The sequence below is a fragment of the Pyxicephalus adspersus genome, chromosome 6 (assembly GCF_032062135.1).
Source record: "Pyxicephalus adspersus chromosome 6, UCB_Pads_2.0, whole genome shotgun sequence".
In the NCBI taxonomy this organism is placed as follows: Eukaryota; Metazoa; Chordata; class Amphibia; order Anura; family Pyxicephalidae; genus Pyxicephalus; species Pyxicephalus adspersus.
This window is the reverse complement of record NC_092863.1, coordinates 28034792-28056221: the sequence shown is the minus strand read 5'-3', so window position 1 is coordinate 28056221 and position 21430 is coordinate 28034792. Positions and strand designations below refer to the sequence as shown.

Genomic DNA, 21430 nt, shown 5'->3' with positions numbered 1-21430 from the left:
AAACCACATTGGCCTTACGCCAATCAGTACCATGCCAGTGACTAAACAGTCTCTAAAAATTAGAAATAATGGCTTGGAAAAAACCAAGCTCAGCTCTTTGAGGACATGTGGATGTAATCCTGAACCATTGTGATTCATTTAAGGCAGTGACATTGCTATCATGAATTCGGACTTGAGCTCTGCCATTTTCCTTTGTGTACACAGAGTTAAAAAAAAGTGTTTAGTAAATATGCCTTTTCTTTATCCCCAGTTACCAACCCAGCGACATCCTTTAGGGGTCTACATGCTCAGATCTTATCTTTTTGCTTTTAAAAACTTGAAGGGTGCCTTCTCCAGACTGCATGTTTCAGGTCTCTCTACGGATGTTTAATGATTTAAACCAGGGCTCATAAAAAAAAAATTCAGCCAGAACTCAAGCATCAGGCACGAAAACCAGTAAAAAAAATCAGAATTTTGTAAGCAGAGACTACATGCTTCACTCCCATGGCTCCCATATGTTCTCAGGGGCTTGAAATGTCCATTTAGGAACTGCTTTCCTGACTAGTCACAATCGGGTATGGGATTTGGGTATTTTCTACTGCTGGCATTACACTACTTGGTGCTCTTTGTGTGGTATTCTGATTATACTATACAGAGTGTAGGATATGGAATGGTTATTGCATGGGGTATAGAATTAGGTAAATCTATTTTTAATAGTACGTCAGACAGAGCTTTCTGACATTGTAAAGATATTCTGGATCCTTATATACTGTCCAGTCTTGAGATTTCTTTGTTCCCTGTTCAGACTTGCGAGGACTTAATGACAGATGCAGTAAAGCAGCCCCAAAACAAAACCAAGACTCCTTCATGTTTCACAGTAGGTACGGTGTTCTTTTCTTTGAGAGCGTTGCTTTATAATATATATTTTTTAAATTTTCTATACATTATAAAAAAAAACACATTTTCTTAGTTTTCAACCATTATATTATCAAAAGTTCCACTGTAAAACCACACACTGTAAGGAGTAGCTAACTTTATTTTTATTGTAATAGCCCCCATTTTTAGGTTCAATTCTATTCCCTCTGGTGCTCTTACTGCATGTCATTAGTCTATGCCTTTTTGTTTAACAGCTCCCCCCAATAAGGGGTCCCTTTATAGTGTTCCCCAGATTGAATCTTCCTATACAGTGCCCCACCATTATATGGACTCTAAATAATAGTGCCCCATCCCGATTATATACCTCTAAAATTATAGATCCTTTTATGATGTGCCCCTCATTTTTAGTACTTATCAGTGGTCCCACCCCACCCTCTATACCCAGTAAATATTGGCAAGAATGAGAAGTATTCTTTATAGTATTGTATATACCTGTAGAAGCTGCACCTGTGCTATATTTCCATAGTTCTTGATTCACAATTAGTACTCAGTGAGCCTAATATTTTAAAATGGGCAAAAAATCCCTTACATCCCGCCTGTTGCAAACTAGTGAATATGGTTTCACGTCTCAGAATAAAAATACCCCCCTTCACAAACACATTTACAACTTCTAATTTTTGCGTCTTTAATACTGCGCATATGTTGGTTCCTGGCTTTAGAGTGCAAGTCTCTTTTTACAAATGCCGGGTGCATTCTTATACCATGTGTCAAAGACTTTCATTCAAATGGCTGCAGCACAGAGTCTGACACTATGGTACAGAAAAGCATTAAACAAAAAATAAAAAAAATAAACATTTTAGTGACCAGCCTTTTTGACCAACTCAGAGAGTGTGTGTGTGTGTGTGTGTGTGTGTGTGTGTGTGTGTGTGTGTGTCCCATACTATAGACATTCATATAGTTCACAAGGGCAATTGAGAAGTGACGTCATTACTGCTTCACAGCAAACGTAACCACAGCTGTATGTTAAACACATCATCCAAGGTATGGTATGCAAGACCCACCAGGGCAGTTGAACGACTGCCAATTGATCAATGTCATTGTTGTCATTGGAACAGGTGTTTTCAGAGTTGTCTAACTTTTTACAATAAAGAGCAAAAATATAGTATAGTGTATCCGTGTTCTCCCCAGCCCCTTTTAGTCAGGCAATTTTCAGTAACCACCCAGCTGTTTTTGGATGTTTGCTGAAAAATTGGGTCACAATACAGGGACTGCCGCCTGCCTACAATTTAGACCCCCCCCCCCCAGCTTAAAAAAATGCCTGGGTTTAACACTGGTGTATATATAGAAAACTGTACACAAGTACCTATAATGCCAAAAAAATAATAAATTATATAAAAAAAAAAGTAACATTACGGTGCTGGGGCCAGGTGAAAACTAAAATGCAGACTAGTGTGCATGAGTGTATGCAGTGTGCAAAACATGCAGGATGCAGGGGTTAGGAGTGAAAAAGTTATTTACACCCTAGTGAATAATACTTCCTATGATGAATTCCATCAACTTTAAACACTGCATAGCAATACCTACTTTGAGGCATTTTAATGATTTACACCTACAAGAACACAATCACACTTACTAATAAACTTGCACCGAAGCCATCACTTACCTTCCTCCTTCTTGCACCCCGGCCATCACTTACCTTCCTCCCTCTTGCACCCCGGCCATCACTTACCTTCCTCCCTCTTGCATGGCTAGATGTCCATCTAGCAGTTTCAGCTCCCTGTTTTCTGCTTGTCCCCACAGGGTGCCTCTGAAATTGGGCCCCATTAGACCTCTGTTACAGGTACCTTGTACACAGCAGCTTTCCACTTGCAGCTGTAACTTGTATGTCAACAAAGCAGGCACAGAAGAGTGTGGCTGCCACCACCACTGGCAACATGGCCTCTAAAAAAACTTTTTAGGCCATCTGTTTTCTGTTGTGATTACTTGCAATTGCTATCCCCTAGGCACAAAAGCAAGGAAAATGATCCCATACAAATAAGCCAGATTCTTAGCCAGATGTCACTGAACAATGCCAAGTGCAAGAATTCCCCTCTCCTCTTTTTTATAGTAATATCTTCAAATATTAGATTTTCCTCGTTTTCAGTCCCAGCAACAGTTATCATTAGGACAAAACAAAACAGTGTATCTCAACAGTAAGAAAACACAAAAAAAAACTGCCAGCAAGCAATAATCCAGGACAACCCATTTACATTACAGTAACTAAACCTACAAGATAAAATACTAATAAAATGTATATTTCGTAACAAAGGGAAATGCTGGTATATTTTTATACATAACATGATCAGTTCTATTTTTGATACACACATTGCTCGAAAGGGGGAACCTGTCATAGAAAAACATGTAAACTGCCGTCACTTGCCCTCTGAAAATGTGTGTTTCCTGGCTGTCTTTCAGAGTCAATGAACAGGAACAAGTATGCTGAATAAATGTTTTATTACCAGTTCCAAGTCAGTAAATAAGATGTTTAATATAAAGAAAATCACTATGACAGCCAATCAACTAGCATTTCTAACTAAAAACCAGCAGTAAAAGCCTACATTAAATTTTGTTCTGGACAGATTTTTATCACTATAATGCTTGCACATCTTCCACAATTGGCTATAAAACTAATTTCCATGTCCCAAGAAGTAGTTTTTGAGAAGACATGCATAACATAAGAAAAAAAATGGGAAACCAAAGTAAAAAATGCTGGTTGCACAATATCCATTATTGATTTTAGCGTATAGCTTCAGTAAACATTAACAACTATAGATAAAAGAACAAACAAAAATCTTACAAATACACAAACAACCAACATTTTCATAGGACTTTAAAAGCATATCAAATATTAAAATTCAAAAGTTCAATTAAAATAATTTAGATTCATACAGAATAAGAAAAAACAAATATAAACATTCCATTTTGGCTGTTTGTCATAGCCTGTTGGACACTGTGTCACTAAACATACACAGTGTCACAATTATCAGAAGATGTATTGCAACAATGAATTGTTCCTCTACGCCAGGGGTCAGCAAACTTTTTTGGCTACTAGGCCATTTTAGGAGGTCAAGAAGGCACACTAGGCCGGACTATCTCTCGAGTCCTTGCGCTAATGGCTCCGCCCCCACCAGGAACGTACCTGAAAGGAAATCCCTCTCCACCGCAATGTATACGGAGGAGAGGGAATGTCCCGTCCCCTTAACCCTATTTCGGAGCCACGTGTTGCCGACCCCTGGCAGCCGGGATTAGGCCGGATCAACTGGGGGGGGGGGGGGGGCGTTAGGCCGGAATGAACTACTGACTAGGCTGTATCTGGTCTAAAGGCCGGAGTTTGCAGACTCCTGCTCTACGCATTTTGCAGAGTAATTACTTCCTCGAGAGAGGAAATACAATGAAAATGAGCCCTGTATCAAAGCAACTAAGACAGTAAAAACTTTACGCCACTCAACCAGGCCTAAAACTAGGCAACCAGGATGTAAGGAAAGGATGAGAAGATAGTAAAAGGCTCCACATGTAAGTCTTTTATTCCAGTTACATCAATAACAGATGTAGTCTCTTGCCATCTTTTCCCTCCTTTTCCTAATTTGTGAAATGCGTAGAGGAACAATTTATTGTTGTAATACATCTGATAATTGTGGCATTGTAAATTGTAAAATATAGAATAGAATGTTTATATATAAAAAAAAAAAAAAAAAAAAAAAAAAGTGTGGAAAACTGAGTCTGGGCCTGGCAGCAAAAGGGTTGCAGAACCTGTGGTCAGGTTACACACAATTAAATATTTACATATTCTTACAAAACAATCTACAAACTAAGTAAAATTGTCCTCTGCGTGACTGGGTCTACATGGGTGTTGGGTTTATATGCGTTTTCATGCACTTTTATTAGCGTTTTAAAGTTTGCCTTTAAAATGCTGGAAAACGCCTATGCCGTGTTTTTTATCAAGTTTTACCTCATTTTTAACCCGCTGGCATCACCCCCAGAATTTACTAACTGCTTGCATCACCCGGAGGATGTGACGCTGGCATCCTCCGGGTGATGCGAGCAGCATCATTGGTGGATCTAGAGGAGTGAGCAGAGCGGGGACATCCCCATCGCATCACCTGGCAAGACGGTGGAGTGATGGATTGTGGGGGTGGGAAATTTAAAAGCAGATTATTATGTAATCTGCTTTTAAATTTTTTTTTTACAGTACAAAACACATAATAAAAGTACAAGTACATATTTTAGTACACCAAACATCATTGCCCAGTGCCCCTGATTTACAGTTTGCCCACTATTAGCCCTGACCTTATTCTGACCTTTTGATGGCTTATAAATCACTTCCTGAATGTATCATTTCATCACTTTGTCTTTGACATTGATCGATCCTGACTGATTACTGGGGACCACATGGCATCCAAAGAGCATCTCGCCGGCGCAATCGCTGTTTTAGTGGAATTTGAAAGCAGTGATAGTGATTTGGAGTCCCCTGTGGAATCGAGCGATGGTGATTCACCAGGAGATTTGTCATCAGACAGCGAAAATGAATTGAGCGACGATTCTGAACCTGAGGTCAGTGCTGTGCGCACATGGTGATGCGGACCAGGCAGCACCGCCATGATTCCCATTCACCAGTGCACCTGGGATGACAATCAAGGATGAATGCGACGACCCCCTGGCATACCTGAAGTTGCTTTTGACCGATAAAGTTATCGAAAAAAAATTGTTGCGGAAACAAACAGGTAAACCGCTCTTGTGTTTGCTAACATTTTGAAAATTTTGGCTATTTTTTTTTTTTTTTTTATGCCAACGTGTGCTGCTCTGTGTTTGCTAACTTTTGAATGTTTTTATGACAACATGTATGCTGATCTGTGTTTTCTAACATATTACTTGCAACCTTCACCACACTATAAAAGAACATATCCTAAAATACCTTTTTTTTTGTTTTATGCAGGTACTCTAGACAACAACAAAGTGCTCCACACCTAAGGTTTGCAAGAAGCAATAAGTGGGAACCTGAGACCAAGGATGACATTTGGCTGTTTTTGGGCTTGGTGATCCTGCAGTGAGTTGTGGGCAAACCCCTGCAGAAGTGGTACAGTCATGCAAGAATAATGCTTTTCTGTCATAAAGAAGTACCTGCACTTCGCAAACAATGAAGAATTTGATGAGATTACCCATCCTCCACCAAAACTGAAGAAAATTTGGGAAGTGTCTCAAGAAATGTCAGCATTGCCGAAAGTCTAATGGCTTACAAGGGGAGGCTCAGATGGGTGCAGTACATTGCGTCAAAGAGGGCACGATTTGGCGTGAAAACATATATGCTGTGTGAATCCTCATCTGGCTACATTTGGAGTACGGTACTGTACACTGGAAAAGGGACACAGTTCAACCCCAGATACAGCCATTATGGATTGGCAACATCTTCAGTGCTATCCCTCATTGACCCATTCCTAGGTCAGGGCTATTGTGTCATAACTGATCATTTCTATACATCTCCTGAGCCTTATGAGTTCCTTCTGCAACATAGAACAGATGGCTATGGAACCGTTAGGGCTAAACAGCGCAACTTTTGAAATTTTTTGATAAAATTGTTTTTTTTATAAATTACATTGTTGAGGTCTATTCTTTCATTATTTTTTAATTATGATTATTACTTATGTAATATATTATAATTTATGATTATAATATAATAAATAAATATAATTATTATACCCGGGAGTTATTACTAAGAAGTACAGGCCATAATATAAACAAAAAAATCTATGCAAAAAAATAGGATAACTTTTTGCTTCAAAAAAACTGACCAAATTAGAACGCTAGGGGGGTTAAATTGAGAAAGGACGCCGCTCTCTAATTGGGACACCATGAGCAAGACAAATCTGATTCTAAACACTCCCATCTCTATGCAAAACTAAAAAAGAAAAAGTGTCATCTGAAGATCACATAATACTGGAGAGAAGTCTCCAACACCAGAATCACTTAGGGACCCCATGCTAACGTTTAAGAAATTGCTCCTCAGTAGCGGGACAATGCAATGTTTGCCCACCGCTGCTCTATCAATAGCTATCAACACGCTGCAGCAGCTTTGGCGGCCAGCTAAGGAGCCATTACACAGAAGGCACTTGAATGTGCAGTTGCCAGGGTTAACGTGGCCTATCTAAGCACTGCCATAGGGATGGGCTACTGACTGCACAGGTCATCATAAACCACATGTTCCAAGGAAGAGATCTACTGCTACCTGTGCATATGAATAGGTTGGGGGGCTCTGGCATCCTAGAAATTCATAATAAAGGTCCCCAGGACTACAAAAAACATTGACTCCACACATACAAAGCCTGGCCCTGTATTCCATACATACAAGTACTCAGAAGTCACAACACATCATCAGATTTGAGGACCTGTACCAGGTAAGTGATAAATTTTTTTTTTACTGTAGTCACTCAAATCAGCACAGCAGCCACAACAATGCAATGATACCCTCTGTATGTCTCTGAGCCAGGGGGGCTGTAACCCATGGCAACCAATAGAGCGGGCACTGATTTGGGCACATCACAACCCTTTGTGTTAGAACTATATTGAAGCATCAAAAACTAAAGCTTGAAATATCAATGTTATAATAACAGAAGTATACAGAAAGTTTAATAACACAACACCGCTGACACAACTTTCGGTACACACACAATGTTGACACAACTTGGTGCGGTACTCTGACAAGACAGTGCCAGGGGTTCTGGCGGTGGGCTCGTTACCTCTCCTCACAGTCCCGGCATTTGATGATAATGTTGAGCACCTTACAGAACAATTCCTCCGTCGTCATGGCTGCCCAGTGCCTGGTGCTCCTAGTCATACATATCCAACGTGCTCAGCAATGCAGCAGGTAGGAACAGAGATCACATGGAGGGGGCGGGGCTCCTAGTACCTGCTAAAACAGCACACAGCGACCTTCTCCTATGGGTAGCCTATTGTATAGAAGCCGCATGCTGGCTGACTGGTGGGCCACACCTCGCCCTGTGTGTGCTCTTCACCCGACCCCAGGCCTCTCCCCCACCGCCCTGGCCGCCTCTCCTGTGGGGATTCGCGCCACCTTCCCGCCGCTTTCTTCCATCTTCCAGACACAGGCCGCTCTGGGGTGTGAGTAACCCCGGGGCAGGTGTGCGCAGGCCATCCCTTCATATTCTAATAGATACTAAACGACTGGGGGGATGTGCTGCCGGGGTAAAGTCATGTTGTTCAGCAGATTTCTTATATGTGTATATATATATGATAAATACCAAAACACGGCGTCTATATGTTAGTTTAGGATATGTATGAACAGGTGCAATTATTTAGATTATTGATACGGTCATTCTGGACGTTGTTTAGTTGCAGTGCATTCACTGGAGAATTTTGAAAAAAAAAAAGTGACCTTTTTTCACCGCAGGTAAACCTACAATATTGTTTATTGCTGCAACTTCCTCTCCTTTACAATTTGCAGCTCAGCCTTAAAGCAGACCCGTCATCACATTTTTATCATACAAAAGATTGGCCAACCGTTTTATATAATAAAAAAAAAGATTGGTTACCAGTGTGTCCCCTTTTTTTCTGTATATAATAGGGATAGCCCTCCCTGCTCCTGCATGTTATGCTTAGTCTCCTCAATTGAAATCCAATAAATAAAAGGGTCATAGCATACATCAACATCATAGTAAGTCATTTCAGTTGAGGAGTGCAGGACTGGATAGAGCTACAGCACCAGGCATCTGACACATCTTCATGTGTGTTTGATGTAAAAACTTGTTTAGCTACTGTACTTCTATGAGCGATCCAAGGCACAGCAGGGAACACATAACTGTAGAATTCTCTTCCTTTTTGTCATCTTTGGAGACAACTGTGAATGTAAAAAGATGGAGTTTAAAATCTGCTCTATAGGTGCAGAGTGTTTTACTGCATGTGGACGAACCAGACAATGTATGAGAACCAGGTATACTGGTGCTTGGAATGCAGATTACAAATACATACACCAAATTTTTGTATGAAAGTTTAGCCTTTTTGATTTTGATGGATTTCAATGCTTTGATCAACTCCCCTCTTCATCCTCCCTATTGTCAACCAGGCAGAAATTTTATTTTTGTCATCAGAAGATAATTTTAGGGGAAGATCTATCTATCCATCTATTCTATGCACTGGGAGAGAAGGGCTCCCCTCACTTTGGAGGGTTTTCCACTCTTTTCCTTTTAGAGAAGAAAGGTTAATCATTTTATACTATAGTATATGTGTATGCCAGTGAGTATAAATAAAATGTAGAAACCTAAAGCACACAAATATTATTAAGGTGGATCTAAGATTGGAAATATTTTATGTTGCATGTATAGAGCATGACAATATGACACTAATGAAAAAAGTACAAATTGTTTATTACTTGTGTAATTATAAATACATCAGTTCTTGTCACAACTATTTTGTTGGCCAAAATGATTCTGTCTTATTCTGTAACATAATTTTTGGTTAACAAAAAATCTGCAAGCCTGTCTATCACAACAAGAAATACTAATATAATTATTATTAATATTATCAAATATTTATTTAACACTAACATATTAGTCGTCCCTCAAAGGAGCTCACAATCTAATGAAAAGGTTGCCTATTTGCTCCATGTGATTAGTCCCATTTTCCTGAACTCTGTGACTTCTACGCAAAAAGCATTAGAAGCTGCAGCAAGTATCTTGAACTTACCTCACCTTCTGTCTAATGGACTACAACGATCATCCAGCCTATTCCCCCCCGCGTGCGGTGTCCGCCCACTCCCTCAGCTGTTTGAAATATTTTTGACTATCGCCCAGAAGCACTACAATTGACAAAATAAAGTTTTGAGGTTCCTTTAAGGTGCTTCCTTAAGTTTAGCTTTAAAGCACAAACTACACAATGTCCCTCACTAGTTTTGTAGTATTGAATGTGTGACTGGGCTTTCACATATAACAGTGTTCTCCACTCTATGCTCATCTGGCTATCTGTGCATATTGTGAGTGTTCATGTTAATCAGTGATTGTCTAGTCTTTCATTTTTGTTAGGTGAGGTTAAAACATGATTGTCATTTATTATGTTTTGTGTATATAGAGGGTAGGGTTGGAATGGTTCTATCTGCCAGCACATCATTTAAAAGGTGCATTGGTTATGAAGGGGCTGGCAAGTGGAATCACAGTGTAAAGCAAGGAGAACCAAGAATTCATCACATGGTAGCTTGACATATCATTCTTTAGTGGCCAAGGCTCTTTAAGACAGTGAAAATCTGAGACACTGCCTGCGGAAAATGTAATACTATACCTCTTCTCAGTGCTTTTTTTGTAAGAAAAAAAGTGCCGGAACTCACATCTTGTTAATCCTCCAGGAAAGCTTTTATGAGGGCTTTAGAGTTGTAGTTCTCCTTTACCGTTTCCTCAGCCCAGCCTGCATGTATCACTGCACCATAAGCAGAATGCTCTTAATCACTGTGTCAGTGGGAAATTGTCAGTCAAATTTAAACCACCAGCGCTGTTCAAATGTTGTTGCAGGTCACGCAGTTCACACTGCATGTGATGAGACTTCCCAAGCACTTTGGCTGCTCAACCACTGTCAAGTATTGAAGCACACATGCACAGCCTGTATTTACAGGCTGAGCTGTCATTTTCACTGACAGTTGTTCCCCTTCAAGGACTTTTACGGACTTGGAAAATCAGTTCAAAAAAGTTGCCGGAACGGTGCCTTCAATGAGAAAAAAGCCCTGCATATTCTTTTTCACAGACAGAGCTTAAATATTTTTTCAGGGCCTTTGTTTTTGTAGCTAAGGATGAGAAAGACTTTAAAGTTTGGAAACTTTATAGTCTGGTGCTTTAGAATGTAGGGAGTTAATTTAGATGGCTGTTTAGGGGGCCTAAAAGTTTGGGAACTAGTACCTAGGTAACAGTAGAATCAAGGATTTTAGTATAGGGGATAGAAATAGGGGTGTTATTGTCAAGGGCTGTCAGGAGTGGGACTCAGCAAAGCCCAAATAGCAGAATTTGTTCATATGAATATGTTCCCTTATCCTATAGGCACACAGAGTATGTGTATTGGCTAAGAATCTGGTAAACCATCTGCGGTGTATGTGGAGCATCAAAAGGGATGATGTTTTGTAGTGTTAGAAAAAACTAGGTCCAGCAGAGTATCATTTCTAGTTGGGGCTTCTATAAACTGTACCATAAAATTATCTTGTATTAAATTCACAAATTTCCTCCCTTTTGCTGTCTCTGTAGTCCCATTACTCCAGTCAATGTCAGGGTAGTTGAAATCTCCCATTAATTAAAACACTTCCACTTTTTGCTGCTTTTTCTATCTGTGCTAGTAGTTGATTTTCTATTTCTTCCTTAGCACTGGGGGCCCTACAAGAGACTCCAATCATTAATTGTGTGTTATTCAACCCCACTTTCAACTCCACCCATAATGCCTCAACCTCATCGCTTGTTCCATCCGCAATATCTTCACATTCACTTTTAGATCACTTCTTCTATACAGACAGACACCACCACCCTTTGGTTTGACTCTGTCTTTATGAAAGGGAGTATACTCAGGAATATTGACAGCCTAGTCATGCGAAGAACAAAGTCAGGATTGAGCAATACCAACTAAGTCATAATGCTCCTCACTAAAAATAAGGCTTCCAATTCGCCTATCTTGTTTGCTAGACTTCTAGCATTGGTGAACAGGCTCTTTAATCTATATTGAATATATTGAACAGGCTCTTATCTATATTGTCATTGGTTCCAACATGGACCAAGACAGCTGGGTCGTGTCCTGCCCCTTCCAGTAGTTTGTCCTTTCGGTCTACCACATGTCGAACCCTGGCACCAGGGAGACAGCAAACCATTCTGTTGAAGGGATCCGAGCGACAAACTATTCTATCCGTCCTCCTGATCATACAATCCCCTATGACTACTAACTTGTGAAATTTGAATCATATATCAGTTTCCAAATCTGGGGTCCATTAAAGATTCCTGCTTTTAATTTTTCAGTACTCAATCAAGGGAAGAATCTACAAATGTATTTGAAGCAATCCCCGTCCTTGTTCAGAGCTCTAACAAATTGCTTCACCGTATTTTGGTACTCCCATATGGGCTACTAGTCCAGGGAGGTTACAACAGTACACAAAGGCTTCATCTTCACTGAAATATGTTAGGAGTGTCACCTCTCTTGTCCTATAAAACGTTATTTTAATTTCTCAGTCTCAGACAGTTCTTTTCTTTTAGCCTGGATGCTAAAAGTTCTGATGCTTGTTTTGACAGACTAAGGTCATGTACTAAATCATTGAGCTCTTCTTGGGAGAACTGCTGGTTTGATGAAACACTTCCTTCATATTCACTTCCACTGGATTCACTTCCTCCTGGATTACACTCCAAACCCTGTAAATCCTCCATGTTCGATACAGGAATATCAGGGACTGTACAGAACACTGCTATGGGAACATTAGCACCATGCGGCACAGGTCGTCTTGCTGATACAGGGTACTCCCTCTTGTTTTCTTGTAATGATTGAAACCTTTTACATTCACAGCACATCAATAACAATCATCGTGATGATTTTTGGACTCTCGCTATACCATAGGTACATCAAATCTCAAACTTTTCAGTTTTCCATTTTTCCATTTGGATGGACACTCCACACAAGTTTTGCATATCATATGGGGAGCCCAATACTTATCTTGGTCCCCAGTTTAATACCAAAGAAATGCAAGATATGCTTGTTTCACAAATTCTGTAATATTTCTTCACTGTTTTTGCTGAGAATAATCACCACAAATGTAGCAAAATACATTAGGGTCATTTAAACAACTTCTTGAAGAAATCATATTTCTGTAAAACAAGAAAATGTATGAAAAAAAAAGAAAGAAAATGAAAGTTTCATGAAAATAAAATGCTACATTATATATAAAAATGCAAAACATCAGTGTAAATAAAGATTGATAATAATAATCTGTGTTAACATTTGTTGTTGGTAAAATTGTCTATTCCTATTCCTGTATCACAATAACTAGAGCCAATTCAATGAAACTGATGTCATTTCTGGATTCAGCAGACCTGAAATACACTAAATATCTTGAAAAATTCTTGGCAAGTGAAATTTTTTTTTTGTTGAGCTTGTGATATAGATGTAAATCAGGTACACAGAAAATTATTGGAATGAATGTGAGCTTTACAACATACAGGTGTATAGGGGTCCTTAAAGGATTCTTGAGATCCATTGATGGAGCCAATCATGTGATGATACATGTAGTTTTTGTAGGCACAAAACAAGCATGTAGCTAGCAGAGTCAGACTGAGGTGGAGGACCACTGATTTGCATACAATGGGCAAATGACTCAGCATTATGGCTATGCAGCTGAGATTTTCAGAAGACAAGATCAGTAGTCTACAAGTTTATTTCAGTATACATTTCTTTAAAAAAAAAATTTTTGCTCTCTATCAGCAAATGTTTTATAGGAACCATAGTTAGAAGTTGGTTTGCTTGTTGCTTTTAAGATTTAAAGCTTTGCGGAGATACTCGTTTTTGCAGTTTTCATGTTTACTTTAGCCATGGAATCCAGTCGTTGACACTAAAGTACATAAGAATTGTAAGGTCTAAATAAAGGTGGGGAACGCAAACATTAAACGAAGCTTGTAAATGACAATCAATACCTTTTAAATGTGTTGTTTGCCTTAGATGCATTAATAACACTCTCAATGACACATGAGTATTGTGTAGAGATTAGTTTATTGTGAAAATATTAGATTTATTTTTAGTCCTGTGTGCATACACTACTACATTTTTAATAGACTTACCTAAATGTGCTTGGTTTACTTCTGATAGCACAATGAATTTCTAAACTGCACTTTGACTTGTTTTACAGAAGAATTTTATTATTTGTTTAATATATTGCCAGGAATATTCTACAAGCTTGTTGTCCATTTTTTAAGAGATATGGCTCTTAGGTTATAAGCAAGTGTCTGTGAGGAATGATTAGTCACAATTGTTTCTCTGAGATGAGGCAACACCAAGACCGTTTGTGGTTTATGTAAAGCTGTACTTCCCCTTCTTTCCCAATAGTCCAAACTAAAATGTTCATCTGGTCATACCTGGATATGATTGAAGTGATGCCAATAGACATTGCACACTGATGAGCCAAAACTTTTAGGTCACATACTGGATATTGTGTAGGTGACTCTTGTACCCTCAAACAGCTCCGACCTTCAAGGCATGGACCTCTTTAGACCTCTGAAGGTGTTTTGTGGTATCTGGCACCAACATGTAAGCAGCAGATCCTTTAACTCACAAAGCCCCGGATTGCCTGTCTTCTTACCATACTGCATACAGCTGCTGTCCATGTTTTCAAAAAGAAATTGTGCATGTGGCATGATCAGTTCTGGCCACACGCCCATTGTAGGCACTTTTGTCAGTTGATATGGGTTAGAATCGGGCATTCTGACTGGTCTGAAGCTATATGACACCATGCACACCAACCTGTGAGGCACAATGTTTTTTGATACCTTTCTCTTATTGGGCCTGATTTTTTTCACTTCCCCAGTGAAGCTGGGTGATACAGCAAACCTAGAATAGAGCATGTTTTTATCGACACCATGAAACAATTATGATTGCAAAATGTCGGGTAAAAGATCTGTTTTTTACAATCATTAAAACGAGTATATCAGACATAAGATTTATGCTTAGAGAGTTGCAATAACAGTACATGCCAAATAATCAATATGTTTCCATGGCTCTGGTTACATAAATAGATATCATCAATTGATTTTATATCAAAGAATATGCCCCATTATGGTAACTGAAGAGTAGGTCAGGAATGACTGTATAGGAACTAGGTGAAAAAATTAAAACATGTGCAGGGTAAAACAATAATACATGTGAGAAAGAGTAATCAACAAGATGAATTGTATTCCCTTTGAACTCTGAAAGTAAGGAGTAAAGACATGATTATGTGGGTGTGTACTAGGTGGAGACGCTTTGTAGAAGACCTTTGTAGAAGTTTACAGCAGTAGAAGTGGTGTCATAGAGTGAACCCAAAGTTGCAAGAATACAAAATAATTGATGAATAATCAGGCCAATAATGATCAGGAGTGATATTCCAAAAAGGAGAAAGAGAGTCACTATAAGTAATACGTGTGAAGTCAGATGAATGGAAGAACTGAAGAGCCAATAATGTGATGTAACCAGAGAACAAATCAGCTGTAGTAAAAAAAATGGTGTGCACAGGATGTATCTGGTTTGAATCCTGATTATTGTTTTCAAAGATTGTTTTTTAGTTCATCTGCCAATATCTTGCAAATAATTTTGCTGAGAACTTTTTTGGTAAGGTGGTAAGGAATAACATTTTTTATGCCCTACTAATTATTGCTTTTGAACAGATTACCTGTCCTAAATATCTGTGAGTCAGTATTTTATTTAACTGTATCCATTTCAGCTGGTTTTCCACTGTTCATAACCGTAATAACTTCATTCATTCCTTCTTTAACAGTTGACAGGTCTGTATTGATGATCACCTTTTCTTCAGCTAATAGAATTTCATTTGTCATGGTTGGTATTAGCCTGTTGGTAGATTGGTTAGGCAATGCTTTTGCAAGGTTTAGTAAAAAAGGAACCAATGACCATGCATTATGCATATTATTGTTAGTAGGATTCATCTTAGTAGCAACAGTGGTATAAATAAAGGCAAATAATTATAAATAACGTTTATTTCTGCAATTATACCTGACCTTAAAATTTTAAAATTGAAACAGTGTTTTATTTTTTAGCCTAAATTTAAAGCTTTTGTTTTTTATTGCTGCTTCCTATATGCTCAGATCTGATCTTTTTGCTATTAATATATTTGAAAAAAGATAGGTGGTTAGCCTTACTTTCCTCTAATTCAAACACTTCCACTAGTAGTTGATTTTCTATTTCTTCCTTAGCACTGGGGGGCCTATAGCAGACTCCAATATTTAATTGTGTGTTATTCAACACCACATTCAACTCCACCCATAATGCCTCAACCTCATCGCTTGTTCCCTCTGCAATTTCTTCTTACACATTCACTTTCAGATCACTTCTCACATACAGACAGAAACCACCACCCTTTGGCTTGACTCTGTCTTTACGAAAGAGAGTATACCCAGGAATATTGACAGCCCAGTCATGTGAAGAACAAAGCCAGGATTCAGGAATACCAACCAAGTAATAATTCTCTTCACTCATTAAGGCTTCCAACTCCCCTGCTTTATGTTATTTTCCCAGTGTCACAAAACAGAATGAACCATAACACTGGTCAACAAACATTTTCTTTCCAAACAGATTAAAGTCATTTTAGGTTATGTTTGATTCACAGATTCCAAATATGATATTGGTTTTGCTAGATTGGCTCTAGTTTTTGAAATAATGACCTCAATATTACCCGCATAGAAAACTAATGAAACATGAAAATTAACATATGCCTACTTATACAAAATTGAAATTTTGAAATACTTAATGTCAATATGATCAGTATATTTATGGAACTAATCACAAAGAACTCATTCAAAAACTCCGTTTGTATGATTTCCTATTATGTTGATGATCAGAACAATCAAATTGAAGGCTACAGCAGTAGTCTGCTGTCATGTATCTGCCCCGTCTGGCCTAAAACTTTTCTTTCATCACCTTTAAATCTTGATGGAACCTCTCCCATTGTTCCTCAATGAAATCGCCAAGGACTTTTTAAATTTTTTGCAAATGGCTATGGAGATAGTGTACCTTTATGCTCATAGTACAACCTAAATTTTTAATGTTCAGTTTTCCTAATTTTGTGGTTTATGGTTATTTATGGTTGCCCAAGAAGTTCTTGACAACCATGACATAGCTGTGCCAGGCAGAAGCTTCAGTATCAGTCATGTAACTTGTGAAATTTGAATCATTTATCAGTTTCTGAATCTGGAGTTCATCAAAGATTCCTGCTTTTCATTTTTCAGTTTTCAATCCAGGGAAGAATCTACAAATGTATTTGAATCAATCACAGTCCTTGTTGAGAGCTCTAACAAATTGCTTTATTAATCCCAACTTTATGTGTAATGAAGGGAGAATGATTTATTCTTTGTCAACCATTGGCCAGTTAATGATGTTTGCTGCACCTTTTTTCATGTTTTCCTTTGGAGGCCATGTCACTTTTTTTCAGTTGACCTGCTTTGCTCTACTATCGCACAAGGTGAAACATGGGTACTGTGTGTATCCACTTTGCTGTTCAAGTAGAAAGTTCACCATTTTTAAGTCAACAAATATAGACCATTGATGTTCAAAGCTTTTGTAAGACCATTTTGATATTTACATATTCTTCTTTAAGTTTTGTTGAGTGACCAATCGGAATTGATGCATAGCAGTTGCCATTATGCAGTAAAACAGATTTAAAACTTTGAGTGGAGCTGTCTAAAAAAAGCCGCCAGTCTTCTGGTCGGTATTCTGGTACTCCCATATGGGCTAGTAGTCCAGGGATATTACAAAAGTAAAGTCTCCATCTTCTCTGAAATATGGTAGGAGTGTCACCTCTCTAGTCCTATAAACCATTATTTTAACTTTTGGTCTCAGACATTCTTTTGTTTTAGCCTGGATGCTAAAAGTTCAGATGCTTGTTTTGACAGACTTAGGTCACTTACTAAAATATTGATATCTTCTTGGGAGAACTGCTGGTTTGATGAAACACTTTCTTCATATTCACTTCCACTGCTAACTGCTGGATTACACTCCAAACTCTGTAAATCCTCAATGTTGGAAACAGGAATATCAGGGAGTGTACTGAACACTGCTATGGAAACATCAGCACCATGTGGCACAAGTCGTCTTGCTGATTCAGGGTACTCCTTTTTCTTGTAACGATTGAAACCTTACATTCACAGCACAAAAATAGCCATGATGAAATGGTGTCTCGAGTTACCCAGAATTCCAAGGAGATCTTGGTTCTACACAACCAGATCGATGACCTACAGCTTAAGCTTGATGACCTGGAAAATAGGTCTCGCAGAAATAATTATAGGATCAGGGGCCTCCCTGAATCAGTTAAAGATGTTACAGAGGCAGTGAGACGATTTCTACAGAATCTCTTACCTGATTTACCAGAGTCTCACCTTTTGCTTGATAGGGCACACAGGGCTCTGGTGGCACCCAGACAGGATGGTCCACCCAGGGATGTGATTGTCAAGCCTCACTACTTTACCACAAAGGAAGCTCTTTTGAAAGTTACCAGGGTCTTGGATCATGTTGAGATGGAAGGACACCCAATACAGATTTCCTCTGACATAACGTTATTCACTATCCAACGTAGGAGGGCGCTTAAACCCCTATTGCAAGTTCTGATTGATCACAAGATTAAATATAGATGGGCCTTTCCTTTGAAATTGATTTTCCAACTACAGGGGAAAAGTTTTTCCTTTTCCTCTTTTGCCGAGGGAGAGCAGCTCCTCAAAGATTTGGACCTAATCCAGAGGGCGGATGTCCAGTCTACGCCAGACAGGGAAGCGTCCGCATCTTTGTACCCACTTTGGAATAAGGTCAAAACATCTGGGAAGCATCTACAGAAGATACCTTGAACGGTTAAACTGGACGCTATCTTGTTACAGTTTCTAACTCCTTAGTTTTCTATTATGCTGGAGGATCTCTGGGGGCACTACTTTTGTGGTTGTTATATTACTATATATACATTGATATTTCTTTGTTCTCTCTGCACTTTAAAATGGTCCTCGATATACTGAGGCCCCGAGAATGCCTTTAAGTGCTTGCTGCTGTGGCCTGGTGTTGGGGCGTTATTGTTACCTCTAGTCAAAATGGGATTGGTTTTTCGTTTTCCTAGATTACTGCCATATTGAAACACCTGTTAAGTGGCTGCCAAGCCCTTCTCAAGCATATGGTTTCCTCAGGTTGCTATGTTAAAGTTCTGCTAAGTTCTGATTGATAGGACCGTATGCCTCAGTATTTGCATTTGGGAGAGCGGTGGGAACCGGGGGGTCACACGTGCCCTCAACCAACAGGGAATCTAGTTCGGATCTTATTTATTGGTACTGGCCCGGTTGGAATCTCCCTGAGGAGATGGAGCTAGTTGGAGCTCCTAGGAGCAAGGGAGGTGGGGCTGCCCCCCGGGGCCGGGAGGGTATTCTTCCCGGGAGTCGGGGAGGTACCCGAACCTTCTTTGTATGTTACAAGCAAGTTTGATGAGCTGGTTGTTTGTTTCTTGTTTGTCCTGTTTGTCTTTTTTGTTTCCCTGTAGATCCCAAGCTTTTCTCCCTGACCCCAGAGGAAAATAAAATCCTATTTTTTACAATGCCAATTCCGATAAGAAGTGTGGGGTCCTACTGTGTTTTCAAAAGTGCATGAATTTTGCTCCTCTAGAGGTCTTTAGGGACCCAGGGGGCAGGTTCCTGGTAGTGATTGGTTATGTAGGCCTTCATTTGATTACGGTGGCATCTTACTATGCGCCCAATGTGGGTCAATTGGCGTTTTTCCACGCTTTTCTGGGCGAGATTTGGCCTAAAGTGAAGGGCTCCCTAATTTTGCTAGGAGACTCCAATCTGGCCTTGGATCACATTTTAGATAAATCCAAATTGAGCAGATATAGGGACCCTCCGAAAAAAAGACATGCCCTTTTCCTATTACTGAGAAAATATGATCTTGTTGACAGCTGGAGGGAAATTAACCCATCGGTTAGGGACTATACTTATTTTTCGGCGGCCCATGATCGGTACTTCCGTATTGATCATGGTTTCGTCCAGTCCCATATGCTCCCCAACTTACTTGGGGCCCTAATCCTGTCGACCCCTTGGTCTGATCATGACCCCCTGGTCTGATCATGACCCCCTGGCCTTATATGTGACGGGTTTTAGCAGGCCTCAACCCGGGTTTCGCTGGAGATTTAACGAAAGCTTTGTTTCAGACATATTGGCAAAAGGGGAAATAGATTCCTTGTTACATAGTTATTTTCAGATTAACGTTGCAAGTGCTACATCCCCAACTATTAACTGGGAGGCTCATAAAGCTTATATTAGGGGGGAGTTGATCAAAATGGGGGCATCACGTAAAAGGGCCCATAACAAACTGATTGATACCTGTCTCCAAGACTACCACAGGTTACAGCTGCAACACAAGACAGCTCCCCATTCCGTGTTGAAGTCCCAGCTGGAGGCCAAATGCACTGAACTCAATTTGATTCTAACCACAAGGGCAGAAAAATCTCTGGGCAGCTCATAAATTTTACCTGTGGAGTCACAAGCCGGGAAGCCTATTGGTCAATAAACTTAACCCCAAGCCCAAAATTCATGCTCTCCCTAAAATTAAGGTCAAGGGCGGCAGGCTATCACAAAACCTGGACAAAATTCTGGCGACTTTTGAGGACTTCTTTGGCCAAGTATACGGTTCTGAGGACTCAATTTCCAAAGTGGGAATAGAAGGGTTTCTTGACAAGCTTGACCTCCCCAAACTACATCCTAAACACAAGGCAACTCTGGAACGACCATTCACAATTGAGGAGTTGAATGGAGTTTTTAGATTCCTCAAATTGGGCAGTTCACCTGGTCCGGATGGATTCCCTAATTTATATTACAAAACGTTCAGTACTGTACTGGCGCCGCACCTGGTGGCATATTTTAACTTTCTGCGGGAGGGGAACTCTCTTCTGGGTGACGCCAGCAGAGCATTCATTAGTGTGATTCCTAAGTCAGGGAAGGATGCCTCTGAAGTAGCCAATTACAGACCTATTTCCCTGATTAATTGTGATCTTAAAATTTTGACTAAGATCATGTCCAATAGACTGGGCTCCTTCTTGGGAGTTTATATTCACCCAGATCAGGTGGGCTTTATGTAACACAGGCAGGCACTGGACCAAACGAGAAGGGCCATTGATCTCATATCGGTAGTAAACTCCAGCTGGGACAGGGGCCCCTCACGCCAGGCTATGTTGCTTTCCCTCAACCTCCAAAAGGCATTTGATAGTATATCTTGGAAGTATCTGTTTCAGGTTCACTTCAGAATGGACTTTGGTACCTACTTACTAACCTGCTTCTGGCCTTGTATGACTCCCCAGAGGCGAAAATTTTGCTAGGGGGATTTTTTTCTAAAGCTATCCCAATTAAGAGGGGGACCAGGCAGGGATGCCCTCTCTCTCCACTTTTGTTTGCCCTGGCAATTGAACCTCTAGCGATAGCCCTGCGAATGGACTCAAATATTAAGGGGATTAGTTGTGGTCAGGTAGAGCACAAGTGTGCACTCTTTGCTGATGATATCTTGATGTTCATCACCTCCGCAATTACCTTACCCAATCTAATGAAACTTCTGGATGATTTTTCCTTATACTCGCGCCTGAAAGTAAATAAATCCAAGTCTCAGGCTCGTAATATAAATCTTCCCACTGGGATGCTATCAGTGATTCAAGAGAAATTTGACTTCAGCTGGCATAAGGATTCTATTCAGTATTTGGGTATCCAGTTGACACCCGCTTACAATAGTCTCTACAGGTGTAATTATATGCCCTTGTTTAAAAAACTTTATGTGGATATTCGGAGGTGGTCTATCTCCCCCCCCCCCCCCC

At 39.7% G+C, this 21430-nt stretch overlaps 1 protein-coding gene across 4 annotated transcripts in view; it reads right to left on the bottom strand.

Annotated features, from left to right (window-relative positions):
- LOC140333370 (spindle assembly abnormal protein 6 homolog) overlaps nucleotides 1-7884 on the bottom strand; it is a 39924-nt gene extending 32040 nt beyond the window's left edge. The window contains exon 1 of one of the 4 annotated variants that reach the window (XR_011921346.1): nucleotides 7626-7877. Coding sequence is in view for 2 of the 4 variants with exons in the window: in XM_072415017.1 (XP_072271118.1) it covers nucleotides 7626-7723 (98 nt within the window). In the remaining 2 variants the exon portion in view is untranslated. Of the gene's footprint in view, nucleotides 1-7625 lie in introns of all 4 variants that reach the window. The other 3 variants (XM_072415017.1, XM_072415019.1, XM_072415018.1) reach the window with 3 other exon arrangements.
- Between the last annotated feature and the right edge of the window lie 13546 nt (nucleotides 7885-21430).